The sequence below is a fragment of the Sinocyclocheilus grahami genome, unplaced genomic scaffold (genome assembly GCF_001515645.1).
Source record: "Sinocyclocheilus grahami isolate Dianchi unplaced genomic scaffold, SAMN03320097.WGS_v1.1 scaffold81.1, whole genome shotgun sequence".
NCBI classification, from domain to species: domain Eukaryota; kingdom Metazoa; phylum Chordata; class Actinopteri; order Cypriniformes; family Cyprinidae; genus Sinocyclocheilus; species Sinocyclocheilus grahami.
In genome coordinates, this window is record NW_015505260.1 from 2,248,799 (window position 1) to 2,267,555 (window position 18,757).

The 18,757-nt window shown below is 38.1% G+C and overlaps 1 protein-coding gene across 2 annotated transcripts in view; it reads left to right on the forward strand.

The window, feature by feature from the left end:
* dennd1b (DENN/MADD domain containing 1B) overlaps window positions 1–18,757 on the forward strand; it is a 99,080-nt gene that overhangs the window by 53,674 nt on the left and 26,649 nt on the right. For both annotated transcript variants that reach the window (XM_016273790.1, XM_016273791.1), the window contains 5 exons: window positions 2,726–2,779; window positions 3,418–3,528; window positions 9,031–9,131; window positions 10,918–10,963; window positions 12,351–12,452. In XM_016273790.1, coding sequence (XP_016129276.1) covers window positions 2,726–2,779; window positions 3,418–3,528; window positions 9,031–9,131; window positions 10,918–10,963; window positions 12,351–12,452 — 414 coding nt within the window. The remainder of the gene's footprint in view (window positions 1–2,725; window positions 2,780–3,417; window positions 3,529–9,030; window positions 9,132–10,917; window positions 10,964–12,350; window positions 12,453–18,757) is intronic.

The window sequence follows — 18,757 nt, forward strand, 5'->3', positions numbered from 1 at the left end:
TTATATTAATTTTTAATATATATATATATATATATATATATATATATATATTACGATGAAACCATATATATCTATATCTACATTAAACACATTAAGTTTACACAACTATTGATATATAGTTAATATAAATAAATGTTATATATTTTATATTAAAGGGGTCATATGATGCGATTTCAAGTTTTCCTTTCTCTTTGGAGTGCTCTTGGTGCATAAAGAAGATCTGTAAAGTTGCAAAGACTAAAGTCTCTAATCCAAAGAGATATTCTTTATAAAAGTTAAGAGTCAACCACGCCTACCTAAAATGGCTCGTTCTAATACGCCCCCACATGTCTACGTCACAATGTGGGAAGATTTGCATAACGCCACCCAAATGTTCACGCAAAGAAATAAGGCGTAACTTTTATTCTCACTGTAGTATTGTTGTTGCCGCCGCCATGATGTGAAGGCTCTGTGTGTTTCGTTGTGAAAGCGAAACTACTTTGTTTGGCCTTCCGAAAAAGGATGATATCCGCTTCGTCATGCCTAGAGCTGATCCGTGCTGATCGCTGAGGAAATACATCGCCAGATCGGCTTTCACAGTGGACGAAGCGGAGTCCAGCACGGGGTCGTCACATATGGTTGCCTAGCATATGGTTGCCACGCTGTGTTTTGTTGTGAAAGCGAAAATACTTTGTTTGCCCTTCCAAAAGAGGACACGACTAGAAATCAGTGGTTAAGTTGTATTTACAACACTGTTCCAGAACAGTTCAACCCAAATATTCAGATGTGTCCAGCGCATTTTATGGAGTACTGTTTCCTGATCCTGGTAGAGTAGACTACAATGCCGGCTGTTCTGACTCACAGACTGTAAGTACGTTTTTATATTTAAAGGATTTGCCACTGATTATTCAAACGCGAGTTTTGAGCAGTGTAGTAGCCCTTGTTGTTTGTCATTTCTCCGATCACAAATGCAGACATGGTTTTATATTTATGCGGCACGATGCAATGCAACGTGTAAAAAGACCGTATAAGTCATTATAATCCGTAATTATGTCCCCACTGGATGCAACAAATGCCTCGTTTATAATGAGTTTTAATGTTTTTGTCTCATCGCTCTGGCCGGGACAAGGTATCACAATATGGTAACGGCCGTAACATTTCCGTCACATGCTTGAGGTATTCGGTCAATCACAACGCACTGGATAGCTGGCCAATCAGAGCACACCTCGCTTTTCAAACCGATGAGCTTTGTAAAAATCGACGCCTTACGGAAAGGCGGGGCATAGAGGAGAAACAATAATGTACAGTATGTGAAAAATAATGTGTTTTTTGAACCTTAAACCACATAAAGACATTTCATTACACCAAATAATCAAAATAATGTTCTTTTTAGCAACATCATATGACCCCTTTAACGTAACAATCATATATTAAATAAATAAAAAAACATTTATTTATCACACTACATTAAAGTTGACTTAGTTATAAAGCTTGCTATTACTCCGGATTAGTAATCAACAAATTGACCTTAGTTTGCAATCCAAAAGCTCATCAGGTCATTCAAAGGGGTTTCTTGGAATTGTCTGTACTGTCTCCCAGCAGGTGGTGGGTTCACTAATCACCATCATGTTCCGCTTTAACTTCTCTAAAGTTAAAATGATTGGCAACATGAAATGTTTGTTCACTATTGGAATTTGGGAAGAGGGTCTTGGTGATAGGAGAGGTTTCCGTCTGCACTGTGTGGGCAGTAATGTTTAAATCTGACACGTGCGCGTGTGTGTGTGTGTGTTGGGGAGTGGTGTTGGGTGCAGGGTCTGGGATTCTGATAACACTACAGGGAGCAGCAGGCAGAGCGCGGTGATAACAAGCACTCTGATAATGTATGATTTTTATAAACACGGCTGCAAAGTGTTGGCCACCACCAGCTGGAACTGCAGCCCACGACACGGAGGGCAGTCAGCTGCTCAGTATGGGAAAATAAACACATGTCAGCACATGAAGAAGAGAACTTGGTCAGTCTGCTTTATTGATATCTTCAAACTTTTTATATTTGTACGATTATAGCAAAAGTACTCTGGACATACACATAGAGCGCAGATAAATTGTTTCAGACATTGCACAGCACTTGGTTCGATTGCTGAAGTCATGTGATAACAGCATCCAAGATGAATATTTCAAAGCATCTTTGAGTATTAGAGGATGCTAGATGCTCTTTAATTTGTTTGTGGATTATATGCAAAGGCAGCAAAAGTTAAACCTATGTGTTAAGCAACAGATGGGTACTCTTTACGCATGACGAATCGCGACCCAGCCTTGGGAAAGAGCGGAGCGCGCCACACAGGCAAACAAAAGTGCTAAAGTTAGCAGGCAGCGTGGGATCTTTGCTTCGGAGCCTCTTTGATCCAGACATTAAACTTGCTCGCCTGTTCAAATGTATGCCTGGCAGACCCCTCTGATACTGTCAGAACAGAGTAGTTGGCTTTTGTACCTTAATAAAGACTTTCTCTCCGATGCGGGGAGCCTCCTCCGGTAGTGTCCACAGGGGATCGGCGTTTGTTGACTTCATGTAACCGTATCTGTTGTCTGTATGTATGATGTTAACAAGCGCAGACACAGTTCAGGCCGATTGCAGTTTATTTATTGGTTGTGGAACAGACAGTAAGTTAGAGGGTCTGTAAATTCTAATTACTTAAAGCTTGTGTAATGGTGACCTTAACTTTAATCTTTTCTTGTCTGTTTTCTGCAGCATTCATACTTCATAGCTCCTGATATTAATGGACTCCCCACCATACCTGAAAATGTGAGTATGTTTAACCCAGTCACAAATACAGAGGCCCCAAATTTAAGCCACACTTAATAAATGAATGTCATTGCACTACATATCAAATCAAGTGATTTTGAGCAAAACAAAATATGAAACTAAACAAAAGATAAAAACAGAGCCTTAAAGCAAAACGTGAAGCAACATAAAATATAAAAACACTTTAAAAAACATGAAACAATACAAAATATAACATAAAACATTAAAAAAACTAATGTGAAACAAAACATCAAGCAAAATATGAAGCAAAACATGAAAAAATTAAACATCAAAATAAAAAATGAAACAAAACATGGAACAAAACAAAATATATAATTCAATTAAATAAAATATTGAATGCAATGGCATTCATACACTTTTAAGTGTGACTTGGTGTCCAAATACCTTAAAGGGTTACCCACCCCACCCCAAAATGAAAATTGTCATTAATCACTTACCCCCATGTCGTTCCAAACCCGTAAAAGCTTAGTTCGTCTTCAGAACACAATTTAAGATATTTTGGAAGCTTTTACGGGTTTGGAACGACATGGGGGTAAGTGATTAATGACAAAATTTTCATTTTGGGGTGGAGTATCCCTTTAATTGCTCTAAATCGACCATATTTTTCTTCCTTCTAGAGAAATTTAACTGAGTACTTTGTCGCAGTGGATGTGAACAACATGTTGCACCTCTTCGCCAGCATGCTGCATGAGCGACGCATCATCATTACCTCAAGCAAGCTTAGCACTGTGAGTTTCTGCTGTCATTCTCATTTACACATCAGACAGCTTTCCTGTTACTTAAAAATATTCATATACATTGTTTTTATACATTTAAATTTGGTCTTTTGGGAATCATCGGAACTATTTTTGTATGTAAATAAATGTGTTTTTAATTTGTTTCTAATTAACATGATATGTGATGGACTTGTTTATTTTTTGCTCCCAAGACTTGAAACTTTTCACACCAGTGGAAAATGCAGAATCATAGACATTATGTATGTCTTATTCTTCCTGCTCTCTAGGGCTACGTATTGCCAACTACCTCATGATATGATGCACATTATAATAAGTTATTTAGATGACCTGCTTCTCATTAATTGAACAGTAAGAAAGAAAATATTGATACAATAATCTAAAACATCCAAAAAAATACTGTACACTGATTTGGCTCTTTCAGTGGGCTCAAGTCTGTTAGCTTTAAATTATCACTTATTGGATCCCTGACTCTTCCACATATTTTCTGTCTGGCTCTTCTTGCCTGAAAAAGGGAGTGGGCGCTTATCACACGAGGGCGGACGATGGTCCAAACTTTCACGACAGTTGGTGTAGCAGCAGCGAGTGACGTCATTCGCTCCCTATCTCTCTCCGATTCCCCCCAGAGCATCTGCAGTGTGCTCGCAGACAGTGCCGGAACCAAGGGGCTCCCCTCGGACCCTCTGGCTCCGGAGGAGGCTGTCGGAATGACCCTATTCGTGGAGAATTTCACTCCTCCGGGCTGCCGCCTTCATTCTGTGTGCTCACTGACACGAGGGGTTAGAATGTGCAAATCATTAGTCTCTTGGGTAAACTGTTTTTTTTTTTACTCACCCATAGCTTGATTTACTGTTTTGCAAGATGGGAGCATGAGCGACCTTGAGTTTCTGAAACTAATATGCCAAAAGAGTTACTACGAAGAAGATGGATATTAAGGTTCCACCTCAGCGAAGACTTTCATAATCTCAAATCCCAAAACCATCCGTTGTCTTCTCAAGAGCCTTGGGAGTTGCAAGCAACTATAGGAAGACACGTATGAAAAAAAAATTAAAATTGTAGACGCAAGTGTAGACATATAGCCAATTTCCTGAATTGTTCAGCCTACCGCTACCGTTTCTTCAGCAAGCCAACGGGATAAAGAAAGAGAAAGAAAGAGGAAGAGAGCGAATGCATTATGCATGCTGCCAGCGGACCCTGAGTGTTCAGGCCCCTAGTGAACCTGCTGTGTCAGTCTAGCAGAACATGGCCGCACACTTGCCTGTATTGGAAAGCAAAAGAATAAATCATGATCTAACAACAGTGCATCAGTTGACTTATTGCTGTTTTGAGACCAGAGGTGAGGAGTACCACTGTTTTAAAACCATGTCGCAGGCTCTGGGAGGCAGCCGCCCATGCAGTCTTGTCATATGCCAGTATAATTGTGCTGTATCAGGATCCCTCTAACTAGTCAACTGGGAGGCCCTGGCGCGTTTCATTTGCGGGACCCCCTCGGCCGGCCCCGAGTCTTGACAGCCGCCTTCTCATCATGCTGTCAGTGGTATGCTAACAAGACCCAATCCCGTCTTGGCCTGTGGTGCTAGCCACTGAGGTTCCTTTTGGCCTTACACTCCCCTTTTTTAACGCTCTACTCAGCAATGCCATCTTATTTTCGTTCCTTCTTCAAGCATCTCTCCTACCACACCTTTAATAGACATTTTATCTTCCTCCGGCACTTCCTGTTCTCTTCTTTGTGGTATCGTGTTGCAGTGGGAGGTGGATTAGTGGTGTTTGGCGCCCTACCTCTACCTTTTCTTTTTTTAATGCCACCTCCTTCTTAGCGATACACCTGTGTCGGCGCCCCGCTCGGAGCCGTGCGTTTGTCAACAGGAGGGGAGAGCGAGGCTTGGTAATTGGGAAACAAAAAGAGGGCCAGGAGAGAGAAGTCTTGCAGGTAGCAGAAGTCAGCACAGACTGCGGCGCTGTCACCCTTGTCAGGGGGAATCACACCTCTAGTCTCCAGTCTGCCCCAATCACAGATTCCACTGTGAGCTTTGTTGTGCTTATCAAAGAACGGGACTTTTTTTTGGTCTTTGTCTATTCTTGGAGAAGTTGACTTGGATATTTTTGAACCCCAGCTTCTCCCTAGATGTAGGGAATATGTTCGTCAACTTGTTTACATAGACAGGGTTCACTGGAAAGGTGTTACAAAGCATATCTTTATACTTCATCTGTGGAATATATCTCAGCAAGGCAAAATGGTACAAATGTACTCCTAGAGATGAGTGTGAATGTAGTTTGATTGTGAAGTGAGAGTTCTGTGACTGTCACCTGATTGGACAAATCCCAAGTTCGCTGAACCAAGATGGCAAGATCCTTCTATTTCCTTTCCTCTCAAGAGAAATGTGCAGGTCTATTTCTATCAGGGCTTCTAGCTTGCTGCTTAGCAGTAAAAAAAAATGTGTTGCTGGTCTTGTTAGAGTCTTTCAACTTTTGCCTTGTCATTTTTTAATAAACAGGAATTTAATGAATTTTTTAAACAAATCAGCTCAGCCTTGAGTGTCAGGATTTTTGTGTCCTTAGGTAATATAATGTTACTACGTGGCTTAGGTTTAGGGGTAGGTTCAGGGTTAGTACCTAGTTATTGTAATTACTATAACAAGTACATCGTATGCACATGTAGAACAGGAATGTAAAATAAAGTACTACCAGTTTCTCCCCTGTAATTTGTGGTACTCAACCGATACTGGTTTTCCAAAGATCAATGCCAATATCTAGAGCAAATGTGCAACATTTTTAAAAACAAAATGTACTCAAAATTGACTTAGACTTAGTGAGTCTGGAACTGTCTGACTACGGTCCAATATTGGTCCGATATACAATGGAGTTTGGAACTAGTCTATTACTAGTCATTTGCGTATGATAATGTAGTTTCATTTAGGCATATTTTTTTTCAGATATTTATCCTTGAACAAATATATGCTTTAATGAAACGATTGTAGAACTGACATTGCATTTGTTGGTTTTCATGTAAAAACCTCTTTTCATGAAAGGACTGTTTCAAGTGTTCTTTGGGATTTTTAGAATGGCATTATTGTTTTTTTGGGTCTATTTTATTTCCAAAGATGGATCCCTTTGTATAATAGAGAAGACCCCCAGCACACTCATTACCGCTAATGGCAGCAGTAGCTCACAGGTCTCAGCAGGATCCAGCCCAGCATCCAAACAAACCGTAATCCAGCATTTGTTCTTGCAGATGACTTCTTCATTCAAAGGAATATCAAGCATACCTTGCCTTTTGTGGCCATTTGTTGACTTAGACTTAGTGAGTCTGGAACTGTCTGACTACGGTCCAATATTGGTCCGATATACAATGGAGTTTGGAACTAGTCTATTACTAGTCATTTGCGTATGATAATGTAGTTTCATTTAGGCATATTTTTTTTCAGATATTTATCCTTGAACAAATACAGTGGGGAAAAAAAGTATTTAGTCAGCCACCAATTGTGCAAGGCATTTGTTGGTTTTCATGTAAAAACCTCTTTTCATGAAAGGACTGTTTCAAGTGTTCTTTGGGATTTTTAGAATGGCATTATTGTTTTTTTGGGTCTATTTTATTTCCAAAGATGGATCCCTTTGTATAATAGAGAAGACCCCCAGCACACTCATTACCGCTAATGGCAGCAGTAGCTCACAGGTCTCAGCAGGATCCAGCCCAGCATCCAAACAAACCGTAATCCAGCATTTGTTCTTGCAGATGACTTCTTCATTCAAAGGAATATCAAGCATACCTTGCCTTTTGTGGCCATTTGTCTTTCTTTTCATTTGGCATTTCTTCATTAATTATTCATAACATTGCCAAATATTTTATTAGGAGCAGCACTCCAACAGTGTATTGTGGGTACAACTGGAGATTCAATGGCAGTGATACAGTTATTCTGAACTTTCTCTTTAATTGTCACAGAAAGGAGGTCATGACTGATTTTCTTGCAGGATTGTGTGCGCTGTGATGAATCCCTCGGTTGTGAGCAAATCATCTTGTGCGGGAAAAATATCAAGAGTTAATTTGTTTTTGAATTCCATCTTTTAATGTTTATCTAGGTTTCGCCACCTCCTTTTCGTGCCCTCATCTTTGAAAGAAGACGGCACGGTTTTACTTTCAAGTCAAGAATAAATCAAGCCAATTGGGCTTGTCTGTGGACATTGTTGAATTAATTGGAATGCGCCATTAGGCTTTTTTACCCATCTCTACATGGTACAGAAAGGTTCCCCTTTAAGAAACTAGACGGCAGTCTGTTCGCACAGTCAAAGGAAAAGTGTTTCTTTGCAATGCGATGACCTCTCAGCATGATTCATTTATTGGACCTTGAGAAAAAGGGATCTCGAACAGAATGGGTCTCAAAGCTTTGATATCAACCAAACTTCAGTTGGTGAGAAATGCCATAAATATTAATTTCTTTCTTCTAAATTACCCGGACGAAATTAGATCTGTCACAACTAAAGCTTTTTCTTTCTTTTCAGAGAACGGCACAACAAATTTGCATATGCTATAAAGCAAGGCACTAAATTACTGTTAATTAAAGCTGCGCTATTTCTTGACTCAATAGGTCACGTCTTATCCAGAGTGGTTACATTCGACCACAATTTCACAGAACTCAATGAACACAACAACACCACCACTCAACCAGCCTTACAACATCACGGACGTACACAGAAGTGATTCCGGATTAAAACTGATCTCTTTGAAGATAACTCTTGTGCCACGGCCAACCTTGGTTGGTTTCAGTGGCCAGTTGTGATATTGTGTGTGTCAGTGAGCAGGGGGGTCTCTTGATACTTCCAAGCCATGGTTCACACATTACTGGAAGCTCCAATTGTCAAGACCCCTCTTCCAGCTCCTACTCCCCATGGTATTCCAACAGCTCACAGTCTCTCTTGGCTAACTCATGTTTCATTCTTTGGCAATTTGCCCTAATGAAGTCCCAGAGGAGCCTTCAGACCTCTGTTCTTTTTCCATATTTAATCATGTTATTTTAATCTGGAAGATGAGGAAGAGCCAGCATGTGCGCGTGTGCCACACAGGTCATTACAACCTCTAGGAATCAGGGTGTGGTGAGGGGTCACTTGGGTGTTCACTCATTAAACATCAACACAAGCATTGTAATTAAGTGTTCGCTTCGTGTAGAGTCTGATTATTTACTGTGTGTGTGTATAACAGTAATAAAGCAACATTAATTTTGTATCGGCTCTGGAGCCGCTACACATTCGACACCTTGTGCTTTGGTGTAATTTTAGGCCCTTGATTGATGCCCTGATTTTGGGTTTGAACCTGCGCAGTTAACATCAGGAAAGCGAAAAACAAAAGCGCACGTTTAATCGGCTTGTGATGTTATGATAAAAAGAGTAACTGTCTAATGCTGCCTGCTCTCCTGACCTGCAATAAACGCAGTCCCCTTAAGCATATAAAGCATTAAACGATGTCATATGAAGGAGCTCACGTCTGTTTTTTTCTTGTCGTAGTTAACTGCATGCGTGCATGGGTCCACTGCCATGCTCTACCCTATGCACTGGCAGCACATCTTCATCCCTGTACTTCCTCCTCACCTGCTGGATTACTGCTGGTAAGAGCCGTGCTCATCTGCGCATGCACACACTTACACAAATGTTTCATTTATATCTCACTCAAGCTTGGGCTGTGCTGATTTCTGAGCTTTAGAGCTGTATGATTTGTGTGCTTTAGGCATTTCGAGTTAATTTATCAAGCTTTTACATTGATGTTTACTTTGTATGTCAAAAGCAACCCTGACTAAAAAATATATATATATATATATTTTTTTTTTTTTCTGCACTGATTGCAGGGAAAGCTGTGAAATTCTGTGGATTAGCAGCTGATAGTACTACATTCTATGTCGAAACCATCGTCATCTTAAGCCAAAATTTTATAATGAGCACACACTGGGCAGCAGGAACTTTGAGCAGTCAGTTTCATGGAAATCTGCTGCTTTCTGCTTAATGACTGATAAAGCTGATATATATTTAATATCATAAAACATAGATAAGTCTGTCTAATTAATTTATTTGTCAATGTATTTATTTTTTTTTTTTAGATTAAATGTTTTAAATAAATGTCATATCTATCTATTTTAAAATTTGTATAAATAATTTACGATAATATATACAAATCTTTCTTAAGTGTGTGTGTGTGTATTGTGTGTATGTGTATGTATGTGTATGTGTAGGTCAGACTTCTTTTAATCGGCCAAGCAGGTACATTCTCAAAATTCGGCCAAACTTTAGGCCATTAATTGGCTTGGCCGATATATATCGGTTCATCGGTAACATGAAGCTTCTGAACATGCAGTACTACTTTCTGAAATACCCCTCATCCTAATGAATATCTTTCACCATGTCTGAGATCTCAAAGGGTTTCTGAAGGACATGATTTATTAGCACTGATGCCACCACACCAAGTCCAGCATGCAATCTCATTTGCTTTTTTCTTTTTTCTTTTTAACCCATCAGGAGCATATACGGCTTGAGAGGCAGACTGATTTCCGTATATGCCGACTGTGGGCTAAAACCGTGACCGCACTCTTAACTTACAGCCCTGCTCTATAGCTACCAGAACACCCTATACCCTTAAATTGATGGACTTGTGCTGCCATGCCTGACACCAGAGCTCCTAAGAAAATATTTGTGGTCGAATAATACAATGCTGATATAAATACAGCTTTAAGAGTAGCACCGTTTTCCAGTGTAGCAGACATCCGAGACGATTTATCATATTTTAGCTATCTAATTATATCAAAAAAGCATTATCATATTATAAGGCTGTGCATCGATCATAATGAATGCTATTAGAAATGATGGGAATTAGGCCGTCATAACAAAGTTACACTCATGGACAACAATGACGTGACGGGGCTCACCCCGTGCATGTGCGTGCATGTCAGCGTGCCTGCATGTCAGTTAAATCCGTGGCCTTAACAGATGCAGCGAGGGAGACTGCAGCTTATTAGCCACATAACCTGATTGAGCGAGCACTGTAGCGGCTACCCAAACCTATCTAATTACACGGCCCTGCCTCGCCCCGCTCTGCACCGAGGCTCAAAAGTGACACTCGCCAATTACACTAATCACCTTCAGCGCTCAAAAGCGCTCGTTCCGGGAAACGCAGAGAACTCTATTAAAGTTTAGCTTGTGATGCATGCTGCGTCAAAGATATGTCAATTCACGGTGATCCTCGTTTATTATTATTTGCTTTGAAAATGTTTGTCTGGTGTTATATTTGTTCTGTGTTATGAATATGTTTTGTTTGTAAAGAAAACAACACATTTTTTGAATTATTAGTATTTTTAAAATACAATAAAGCATTTGCTAATGACTGTGGTTTGTCTCTGTTTCCAGTGCGCCCATGCCATATCTGGTCGGAGTTCATCTCAGCCTTTTAGAGGTACGTCACATAAATCTACTGTCAGCAGCCGTTCATCATCCTTAAAGTGTTTTACGAGACGTTTGATCAGAAGCACTACTGCTACCAGTCGCAGCTTTCTGATATTACATAAACCATCATTATTTATTAAATTTTTTCACTCCGGGTCACTTAAAACCATCCGTCCCTCTGGATTCAAACCATCTGAGATGCTAATAATGGCCATCTACTTTGATGCATCATCGCCGAGCGCGGGGAAACCTACAAAAATTGTTTTTTTTGCTTTTCATCTCCCGGGTGCCCATGAGAAATGAAAGAGCCGGTGAAACGGCGGAGAAACAAAGAGATGGTGCGTGGTTATTGAGAAATGGCATGTTGGTTGGAGGTAGACCTATAGCTTCACGCGCAGATCTGATAGCGCTGACAGTCGCGGCGGTGCTGGTGTTTATCACACGTTCACCCGCTGACAGTCCCCCCCCCAAACCTCCCTCCCCAATCCGGCTGCACGTAATTAGACCAAATCAGCACACGGGCCGCCGTAGCAGCGACTGTCAAAAATGACAAACCAGAAATTTTTTACACACTTGGCTGTTTCTCCCACCTGCACTGGAGGAATAATTATTGGATTTGTCGCCACTACCGTGACTACCATTGTGTGGAAGCATTACGCCGCTCAACACAGTGGTGCTTCGTTCAATATGCCTGAATAGTTTTATTATTTGATTAGGTATTATGTATATATTTCATCGTTAAAACGGTTGCAACACTGTCACAAATAAATAAAAAGCATATAAAAAATGTAGTTGTAGTTATGTGTATATATATATATATATATATATATATATGTGTGTGTATAATTTTTGACATTTGTTCTAGTGCTGTAACTTTTTAATGTGTCATTTCTTCAAAATTAACATTACAGTTGTAGTGGGTTTGCTAAATAATTTGTCGATGACTGATTTCTGTAATGAATATTTTGACTCTCCAAGAATGATTCTGTGAATCTTTGTGGCTGCATACATATTTTTGGAGTAGGTTTGGTTTGTTTTAGAGAGAATAATTCAAAAGCTTCATCTGGATTAATTCTTGAGAATCTGGTGTTTGCATTGTTAACTTAATGTGTTTAAATCATTCCTGCTTTATTCTTTATGTGAATAGGTTTTGACATTGTTGAAGGAAAAAAAAATAACAAAAATGAATGAAAAATGCTATGAATTTAATGCTGAAAATGTTTACATTTTATTTTAGCCACACAATATTTTTATACTGCAAAAAGTTAGTTTATAAAAATATTTTAAATAATCTACTGTTGAAAAGAGTATTTATATATCAAGTTTAGGTTATTAAAATGGTTACAGGAAATGGGAATTGGCAGGACGGTGTGTAACCAAGTGTGTTGCGTTTTCAGAGAGTAAAGGGCAGATCTCTGGAGGATGTGGTCATTCTGAACGTGGACACAAACACCCTGGAAAGCCCCACAGACGACCTCCACAACCTGCCCAGTGACGTGGTGAGTGTCCCAAACCAACAAACACACACACACACCTAGAAATCTAAATTAAGACACACCATAGACTTCTATTGTTTTTATTTAAATCTAATGATAATTACTAAAGACTAACTCTAATGCTAAAGAATTTTTAGACCTTTTTCCAAATGATGACATGTCCCCAAAATTAGGTTTTGTAAAATATATATTTGATAAAACCTCCTTTTGTAGTAGAGTGAGTCAAATAATAAATATAGTTTTTATATAAAACTATATATAAAACGGAAAAGGAAAACACTTTTTTGTGAATATTTTTTTTTGTAAAACATATAATATATAAAAATATATAAATTTAATATTATAATAAAAATTACTTTATTTCCCCAAGTGGTTAGTTTCCCCCAATTTTGCTTTACTTTAAAGACAAAATTTTTCCCAGAAGTTAGTGAAATTAAACCTACACACACTCTCTCTCACACACACACACTCACACTCACATAACCGTTCTCTCTCCGTTTTCTTTTGTTTTAAGCCCACTGTACAGACACACACACACACACAAGAACATGATTGTCATTTTCTCCCTTTCGCTGTCTTTTTGTCACCCACCTGCACATTTAAACAAACAGTCTTTCTCTGGTCAGAGGAACACATCGCACCTCTGTCCTCTCATCATTAGCAGACTCAGCCGTGAATCCTTAAAAAAAAGGTGCTCTGCAAACTTGCCCCATGACGTTAAACGGCTGTCGCAATTCGCCGGCCATCTCTGTGAATTTCAAACTCCTGCCTTCATCTCTTTCTTTTCTTTTCTTCTTTCTGCCTGCCCAGTAACACATCTCGCTGAAAGTCCTGGATTTTCTGAAGGCGCGGGGAAGAAGGGGGCCAATTATTAGATCCTGCTTTTCTGCCACCTGCCAGTGCCTTCTCTCTTTAATTAATGTTTAGGTGGCATGGTCAGTGCAACAGGAAGTGCATCCAGCATCGGGGTCAGAAATATGTCTGTCATCTGTCCTTTAGAAGATGAAGAAACGTGTTGGTGTTTTTTTTCTTTTCTTTTTCCTCTGCTGCTGGGGGAGGGGTAGGGGGGGTGGTGGTATGTGTTTAAACACTACTGTATGACTCGGTGGATCCCGCTGCTGTCTGTCCAAGCAGAAGAAGTCAGCCTGTTCTGTTATGCCATCTCAGCACTGGCATCCCATTTGTAAATTAAATTGCAAACCGAGAGCGTCGTAAAAAATAAAAATAAAAAAGTCGGGTCTTTTGAAACTGACGGAGGGGAAAGAAAAAACCTCTTTGTCTTCGTAGCGTGATAAATTAAGTGGCAGCTCCATGTTTGCTTTGATCCTCTTGCGCAATTTTTCATTGACTAATGATAGAACGTATTCTGCATATCATGTTAAATTACCCCACCTGAATGTAAATGTCACCTACAATAATATATTTATCACCGCAAAAAATCATTTTTCTTTCCCTCTAGTTATCATACCTTTGGGGATATTAAAATTCATAACTCAAGGAATATGTTTAAATTGAGCAAAAGCTCTGGGTTTATTTTTCCTCTTTTTAAATTGTCTGTCACATGGAGTTTGCTGGTGTTTATAAAGGACCAGTCGATTCAATTGAATTGAATCAATTAATTTGAATCACTTTTTTCTTTTTAATGATTTAAATACACATTTATTAACAGATTTGAGCATTTCCAGCCTCTGAAAAAATCAATGCATTTTACAACTCTAAAGCAAAATATAATATAACTGACCCTGGAGCGTTTCTTTTTTCTTTTCTTTCTTCCCAAGTCTTTTATTGATTCAAGCCGAACCTTTTGAGATTCATCTAATTAAGTGTTTGAAGGCTTTTTTTTTTTTTTTTATACCATGTGGACTTTATTATTGGGAGAGTCTGACCACTAGACCCGCTCTCAGACGGGTCAGGGGTGACAGTTGTCCTGAATTACCTGGCCCTTTTTTCAGACGGGACCCTATGCTGTGCTCTCCGCTGTCTATCACTTAATGGCAGTTTTTCCCCAATTTCACACTTAATATTTTAGATTTATTGACTATTAGAAATGCTACCACGCCAGTAGCGATTCCGTTCCGCACAAACCTACGGATTTTACAAATAGAGATAATAATTGCCGCTGCTCTGAGAGGATGTGGCGAACATTCGAGAATTATTTCAAACATGCCTTTTTATTAGAAACATCAGATGGGACTGGGTTGAAAGTCCACTGATTGTTCTTTGGGTTGCGTTTTTAATCACTACACTTTTTGGAAGTGTCACACAAAGGTTCAAAATAAATGTAATGCTTTAAATGCTACTTTTTATTTTGTTCGATGTGTGAAAAGTCAGTGCACTCTGTCGGTGAGTATAACGTGACTTTTTGATCCAATGTATATAGAAATATATATATATTTTTTAAATCACTTTAATGCCTTTTTAGTCTAACTCTTCATGCGCACTTTATTTTTCAAACTAGATTTTCTTTGTTTTAGAAGATATTTGTTGCTGAAGTTTTTATAGTTGCATCAAGAACTGAATTTATAAATATTTAGGAGATTTTAATGACGGTGGTTGTTGAGTTTGCAAAAAAAGAGAGAAAGAAAATAAATTATGTTAAAAGGAGAGTTTGCGCTCTCACAAATAAATGAAGGTGTTTTCCTCCTCCTTAAACATTGTGAAACTTGTTTTTTTTATTATTCAATTATAATTGGATTTGGTAGCAGGGTATGGGGTGTTTACTTGTGCAGTCATTAAAACTCTCTAAAAATAGAAAATTATGAATCCATTGTGCTACCAAACAGCGCTGAAGTCTTATTTGGATGCGGTTCTCTGCTTTCACAGGTCCTGTATCAATCCTGAGATGGTTTTGATAAAATATTCCTTTTGACTTTATTACTTTTGTTCAAGTTACGCCGGATCTATTGTTTACTTTTCCAGTTTCTCTGTCTTTGCTGCTTGTGTCATTCCAGTTGTCTCCCTTTTCATCTCTTCCACACAACTTATATTTGTACTTTCTGCATTTGGTCGTTTACGTTCTCGATCAACAGCGAAAATTTGAGTTTGCACACCCACCTCGTGTATATTAAGCTACCAAATGAAGGTTAACAAATGAATCTGAGGGAACTCAATATCCGCACGTCTCCTCTGAGATCAGCCGGAGTGATGTTTAATTGGGATTCGAGAGAAAACAAAAACAAGCACTACATCAGCTGACACACCAAACAATTACTGTTTGGGGAAAGTGGGAATGTTGCGTTCTTCAGCGCTCATTCTATTTCCAGGGCATCGCAAATCAAACCCATTCAGGAGCCTCGTAAAGGATCGGTTTGTTGTGCCGTAGTGTGCGGGACAGGTGGGGCTCATTTCCGGCCCGAGTGGACTAATGCAGTGTCCAGCCCTCAAGGCACCGCCGTTATTGGTCTGTTGATGAACAATAACTGTACTTGATTGGCGCTTTTTTGCTTTAAACTCTGAAGGCGCAGAGTGTCGGACTGAAATCAAATGCAGATGTCTTAAAAATCATGCAATTTTACATTCAAAAGGACTTTGTCAGTAAGACTTTTTAGAGTTTTAATGCATGCAAAAATAAAATGAAAAATGCATTTTGAGAGGTATTAATATTTTCTTTTTTTACAGGCTTGCTGTATATCTTCCACATACCAAAATCGAGTAACTTGCGCATTCAGCATGCTTATGTTAGCATATGAAGAAGCAGTGATTGATGGGAGTAATTTGCTTTGTGAATGCTAACTAGTGAACACTATTGAGTGATCATTTGTTTTTCTGTTTGTTTCAGTTCAGTTTTTATGTATGTATATATATATACATATGTATATGTATATATTATTATTATTTTTTTTTTGATAATTTAATTTCATATTAGGTTTATTATATTATTTATAATATAATTTATTATAAACATTATATTATATTATAAATATATTTGATTATTTTATATTGTTATAATTATTACTATATTGTTTGTTTATTTTAAATGTATTTTTAAAAGTAAGAATTTTTTCAGAAATCTTAGCATTTTTAATTTATTTATTAAAAAGAGATTTATTTATTTATTTTAAATGTATGCTATGTAATGACTAAGAGGCACTGACCTGCATTTTGTCCGAAATCTTTTAGCATGCCTGATGTATGTCTGATAAAAGTATTTATTTATTTATATCAAATGTATACTGTGTATTACGAAGACACTGACCTGCATTTTGTCAGCGATCCTTTTGCATTACAGTTAAAATACGCTTCGTCTTATTGTTTTTCTAAAAGGATATGAATTCACTCGGCGTGTACATGTACATTTCAGCCTAGTGCACATCAAAAGAAAGCAGAAGATTTTCATATCTATTTCTTTTTTCTTTGTAGTCCTCTAATTGCCTCCCAACGGCTTTCCATCCCTGGACAGAATCCTTAACAAAACATATTTTTCCCTCTGTCTTTAAAAAAAGTCTTTCAGCCATACTCTGAAAGGGTCACAGTGTAACCTGATGATATTGTGAGCTGATTTATTTGCATAATTAACTCAGTCCACATAATCAATGTAATTCGTCATTTCTTAAATGCTCTTCTTTTCAAAATTTCTTCTTGTGTATTTTAGGTCATTTTTTCAGCTTTATATGTATTTTTTCATGTTTTCAATAATCTTGCCTCATGCAAGTTTAAGCAATAATATACAAATATGACAAATACAAGTAATGGTAAAAGTTATACGTTTTCTTGTAAAATATAGATTTCACTCTAAATATCCAGTCAGGGTGTAAAATCATCAGATCTCAGTTTATAAGCCTGGCAGAAGAAGTGTAAAATATATGTGTGAGGATATGCCTGTGTGTAGCGTCTGTCCGCGGCTTGTCCAGTTCAATGAATTAAAATCCCTTGACCATAAACAGCTCCGCTCTCGAAGAGGGCCAGCGTGTGTGTGTGTGTGTGTGTGTGAGCGACTGGGCGTCTCAGAAGTGGTGTTCTGTTGAAGCCCACCGCAGAGCAGATCTCCATGGTATCATCCTTTAGAGCAGGAGACAGTGATGCACCTGCTAATTATCATCTCCAGCTGGTGAGTTAAATGGAGATCTGTTTTCAGGGCCACCTCTGACCCCGTGCTCTTTACTTGACGCACTTCAAACCCTGTTGGGGAGTCCATGCAGTAGAGTTTAATGAGGCCCTGTGTTTGCCCTCCGCGGGTTCAGTGAGTCGGAGGCTGCACTTTCATCCTCAGCCATCCTCGCTTGATGTAAATTGAAAAGATCACAGCTATGGGGAGAAGACCTATAGTGGAAAGGCCTCTCTGCATAGATTATGAATATCATAACTCAACATAACTCATCTCACCCCCCCCCCCCCCCCCCCCCCCCCCCCCCCCCCCCCCCCCCATAATTGGACCCAATGGGGGAGTCTCCCTTTGATCAGATCATAGGCTGAATGACTTTACACTAAAAAATGTCACTGCCAAATAGGTTTATCACCTGTAGAGCTAAGCTCCCCTCTGATGCCCCCCGCTCACATCTCGTTAATGTTACTCCAAGTATAGTGGTTAATTAGTCTGACTGATCAATTACTGGCCACACTTGTGCCGCCCCATTATTAAATTGAAGTTTATCACCATTGTCTTTGAATTTGTATGTCACAAATCGTGGTTTGTGAATCAAATATTGACAAAGGACAAAATTGAAGTGTAATGTAAAGTAAGAAATTGTCAATTTATAATTTTTATTTTTTATTTTTATAGATACATGCATAACATGCATTTAAGATTGTAGAATATATTTAAATGATTATATAATTTAGTTTTATATATATATATATATATAGAGAGAGAGAGAGAGAAAATGTAATTTAGATATATAAATTAAATAATTATTATTTCATGTTTAAGATTTTTAGAAAAGTTTATTTTTTAAAAATTAATATATATTTAATTATATATATAATATGCATTTAAGATTGTATAATATATTTAAATGATTATATAATGTGTGTGTGTGTGTATAATATATATATATATATATATATATATATATATATATATATATATATATATATATATATATATATATATGTATGTGTGTATGTATATATGTATAAATAACTTTTTGAAAACATGTAATTTAGATATATAAATTAAATAATTATTAATTTAATGTTTAAGATTTTTAGAAAATATAAATGACCTGATATTTTTATATTTATACAGTGGGGCAAAAAAGTATTTAGTCAGCCACCAATTGTGCAAGTTCTCCCACTTAAAAAGATGAGAGAGGCCTGTAATTTTCATCATAGGTATACCTCAACTATGAGAGACAAAATGAGAAAAAAAA